Below are 4,195 nucleotides of genomic sequence, written 5' to 3'. Positions count from 1 at the left end.
TGTTTTGGAGTGTCCCGCGGTCGGTGGCCCCGCCGAAAACATTTTGAACTGTGCGTCTGAGAATACACATCCAGCTTGGGAACAGCTGGCAGGCACGGCAAGGGCATGCCCACAGGCTGGGGCTCCTTTGCTGCTGTTTAAACGCTCCTGAAACTGTCCTACCGGATTGTCCTGGTTCCAGCTCTCCACTTCAAAGGTGCTTTTTTTTCTCTCTCATTTGGCTGGGAGCTTGGTGCAGAAAGCTCTCGACTGAACGTGGGTGAAGGCAAGCAAATAGTTGCTGCTCATTGAAGTGCACAAAATTAAGCCACCCTTTGTAGTCCAAGAGAAAAACCACCTGGAAAATGATCTCCCTCTGTGGACACGTGCTCCCTATGGTCTAAACAGGGGATGAACAAGGGCGATCGCGTTTCTTAGCTCTGGAGCTGTGTCAGAGCAAATCTGAGGTTCATGGACGGTTCTTTAGTGGGCACAAATCACCCCCTTACTGTGAAGCAGATGGAGACGTGCTGATTGCCCCCAGTTTAGGAGTCTGACACTTGCAAAAAATAAGACTGTCCTTCCCCTTCCAGGCTCATAACTCATCCTTCCCAGTCACCTCCTGCGCCCCTGACATTCGCAAAGCGGGGCCCTGGTCCGCCACGCTGTTTGAAGAAGCAATAACCAGGTGTGTGGAACAGCCAACAAACGCATCCTCGGCTGGTCCTTTCCCTGTGAATCTGAGCTGTGACCTCTCTGGGAACAGGTAGAGGATATTTTTCTTCTGGAAGGAGGAAGATCAACCTCTTCCATCACACGGTTACTGCCATAGCAAGTGCATTGCCCTAAAATGAGCTCAGCAGTCCCCTATCACAGCCTTAGCATCACGGAGGGATTCAGGCAATTAAAGATCTCAAGAAATAAAACATTTCCAAACCTGACTCCACACGAGCACTTACATTCCTTTGCATGTTAATACTACTTCTTTACAGCAACTAATAAAAACAAAATGTGATTAAAAAGGCCACATCCCTCACTTGTTTCAGTCCTGTGTGGCAGTCAGTGATCCCAGGGGAAAACACTTTGCTTGTCTCCAGCTCAGCTTCTCAAATGCCGCATTTGTCCAGGTACAGTCACGAGGTCAAGTTGTTCTGGCGCTCAGAAGAGTTCAGGACTCAGAAGATTCATGCTCTGCAGATGTGCTGCAATTGTCCCCTCACATGTAGCTTCAGAGAAGGGTTACTGAGACCTGGGAGAGTTTGCAGATGTCAATTTGCTTCTTGAGATAAAGAGTTCATGTGACAGGAAAGAAATTACTAGTAACTATAAGAGCTCCTTGGAGAAAAATGCATAAGCAGAAAAGAAACCCGTGTTCATAAGGGTTAGGGATAACCAGCCTTTGTAAAGGAGTATCGTTGTGTGTCTCTGTTGGTAACAGCCATATGCAATGGGGAGACTCAACCTAAAATTAGCAATTTTTATACTTGTGGATAAAAATAAGTTGCAACAAGTCTTCAGTGTGGCGGTATTTGGTGCGTGGATTGGGTGGAACTGGACAAAACTCTGCGTGGGGGTTAAACTGCACAACTCCCACCGACTTCAGCTGGCCAACAGGGAACAGAACCTGTAGGAAGATCCTACTCACCACGTGTGCACGTGTATGTCGCCTGCACGCACACATACACAGCGACACGCACATAGTTACACAGACACACTCTTTGCAAAAAAAAAAAAAAATATTGACATTAAGAAAGTATAACCTCAATAAAAGTCCCTTCTCCCCCCTCAAAAAGAAGAAAATGCTTAAAAATATCAGAATCATTCACATGAAATCTGTGTGTTTTGTTTGCTTTACAGTTGAGTTTACTCAGAAACACTCTATATCGTTAACATCCAACTAATGGTGGAAGGGTTGTCTTCCTGGACACAAACCAATTCCAAATTCTGAAAGGGGAAAAAAAAAAAAGGAAGAAAAAATGAAAACCCAGATAAAACATTAAACAAATCTTTTCATTACGCTCCAAATCAACTTTTAATCTTTTTTCTCTGTTCCTGTACTGCCCGCAGCTTTTCACCTTAGACTTCCCTGCTCCTCTGAGTCTCAGTGGGAACATCCCAACAGGGAAAGAAGTGAAATCCGTACCTGGGCAGAGGATAAAAATGGGCTTTTGCACCATTTTCTCTTACATCAGGATTGTGCCTAGTTCGATCGCAAAGAGCGTGTTGGGGAAACGGACAAATAATTAATTCTGGATAATTTCAATCCCCATCAGACATCTGATACTTGAAAAGTGCTTAAAGCTTTTCCCTGCAGTGGGAAAATTATGAACCCAAAGTACATTATACTTCAAATCCTCATTTTACACTGATTATGAAACCATAATAATGCCCCAAAAATCCAGCCCAGGACTTCTTTAACCTATTGGGATTTTTCAGTTGGCAGCAGGCAGCTCCAGATTTCAACATGAGGTTTACAGGTGGATTGTTAAGCCCTAAAAAAATCCTGAAGGGTGACATGGGAGTTAACTGCATCCTACCGACATGGCTAACACTATTCAAAATCGAGGAATTAAGAGATTCCTGTGAAAAGCTTCATCTGAGATGGTTTGGCAAAATGCATTTAACCAGTTGTTGCTTAGTGAAGTAGGTAAGAAAGACACGTGAGACACAGATAAACCCAGCAGCTTTGCCTGTCCTGTGGCACCTGTGCTGAGCACATCTGCATGGCGTGGGCAACATCTGCACTGAGCCCAGGAGCTGCACGGCTTCTGACCTCTGATCGAAACAAATGCTTTGTGGCTGGGAAAATCTCACAAACCCACTTCAGAGGAGGTTATAAAGAGCAAAAAACTCATGGGGTTCACGCGCTCTTCCTTTGCCTCCAAAACGCCCCTTCCCCAAGCCCAAGGGCCCCACCCTCACCTGCAGCCTGAACGTGTGTGGAAAGGCTCCTAAAATCTGGAGGAGAGGGTCCTGAAGGTCGTCCCGGCTAGAGATCCCATCATGTTCTTATCAAATCCTTGCTGAAAAAGCAGATGCACATGCAGTGCAGTGAGTGCTTATCAGATTCAAAACTGAGAGCGTCTTATGGCCGTGAGAGAGCCCGCCCCACTCCCACAGCTGGCCTCCCCGTGAAAACTGTCCTTCAGTCTCAGACAACCTCCTCTGTCCTCTGTATGCCTTTGACATGTCACCCTTACTGACGGACTTCATCTTCCTTGCATCACATTCCACCCGCCAGCTTTACCGGAGGAGACCTCTACCGAACCCTTCGCTGAGTATTACTTCATCTTGCTCCTCACCCTGGAAAAACGGCCGAGACATGTGGGTGATGCACATGTCCTTGCCAACTCCCACCCTCCTCGTCTGATGTGTGCCTGTGCAATGAGCATCTGGGTGAACACAGGAGTGACTCAGTCACGTCAAAACGAGTTGGCGCAGGTTCCTGAGCAGAGCCTGGCGCAAAGCTACACAAGCTCCTATAGAGAAAACCCCTAATGGTGAATATGAGGACGATATGCAGGTTCTCTCTGCTTTCCCGCCCCCAGGGTACTCCCCTTTGTGGATGTTCCTCCTTCTCTTTAATTTTCCCTTTTCTCTCTGCAGCTGCTGCTGCTGTTGAGTTGGAAAAACCCAGCTCGTTCAAAGAAAGCCACTGGGAGCTGGGAGCTGGCTCGGAGCCCCGTCTGGCTTTGCACTTTTGTAGTTTCTGTGGCAGGGAGCAAAACAGATCCTAAATGCTCCTCTTCTTGGTTTAAAAGATTACCCTGACTGCAGGGGTGAGCTAACCACAGGGTAGGGCTATGGACACAGAAGAAAATGGGAGTAAAGGGAGGGGAAACCCTGATGGGGATCTGTTGGGACATGCTGGTCCTACAAGAGGGACTGCTAGAAGAGGAATCTCCCAAGCTAGTGTGAAACGCCAGGCTCTGTTCCCAGCACAGAGCACTGGTGTGCACACAGAGCAGCGAGGGGGCTGGGTCACAGGAGAGCCCACCTTAATTACAATCACCCCCAGGGTTGAAGCTTCCCAAAGCTCCGCTTAGTCCCTAATGTCAGTCTCAAAAGCTGTGATTGCAACTCGCTGCCTCCTGCTCGGACCTGAGGTGGGTGCCCATGTGCTGAGAGCATCGTGGTCCTCCCAGCTCCCCAGGCTCCTCCCAGCCGCTGGCCGTACTGGCTGGGGGATAAAAGGGTTTTTAAACTCACCGGGTTT

At 47.8% G+C, this 4,195-nt stretch overlaps 1 protein-coding gene across 1 annotated transcript in view; it reads right to left on the bottom strand.

The window, feature by feature from the left end:
- Positions 1-2,930: 2,930 nt before the first annotated feature.
- PKP1 (plakophilin 1) overlaps positions 2,931-4,195 on the bottom strand; it is a 42,422-nt gene continuing 41,157 nt past the window's right edge. Inside the window, exon 13 of the mRNA XM_010146027.1 lies at positions 2,931-3,002. Coding sequence (XP_010144329.1) covers positions 2,931-3,002 — 72 coding nt within the window. The remainder of the gene's footprint in view (positions 3,003-4,195) is intronic.

Source organism: Buceros rhinoceros, unplaced genomic scaffold (genome assembly GCF_000710305.1).
Source record: "Buceros rhinoceros silvestris isolate BGI_N320 unplaced genomic scaffold, ASM71030v1 scaffold382, whole genome shotgun sequence".
Classification (NCBI taxonomy): domain Eukaryota; kingdom Metazoa; phylum Chordata; class Aves; order Bucerotiformes; family Bucerotidae; genus Buceros; species Buceros rhinoceros.
This window is presented reverse-complemented; position numbering and strand designations above follow the sequence as displayed.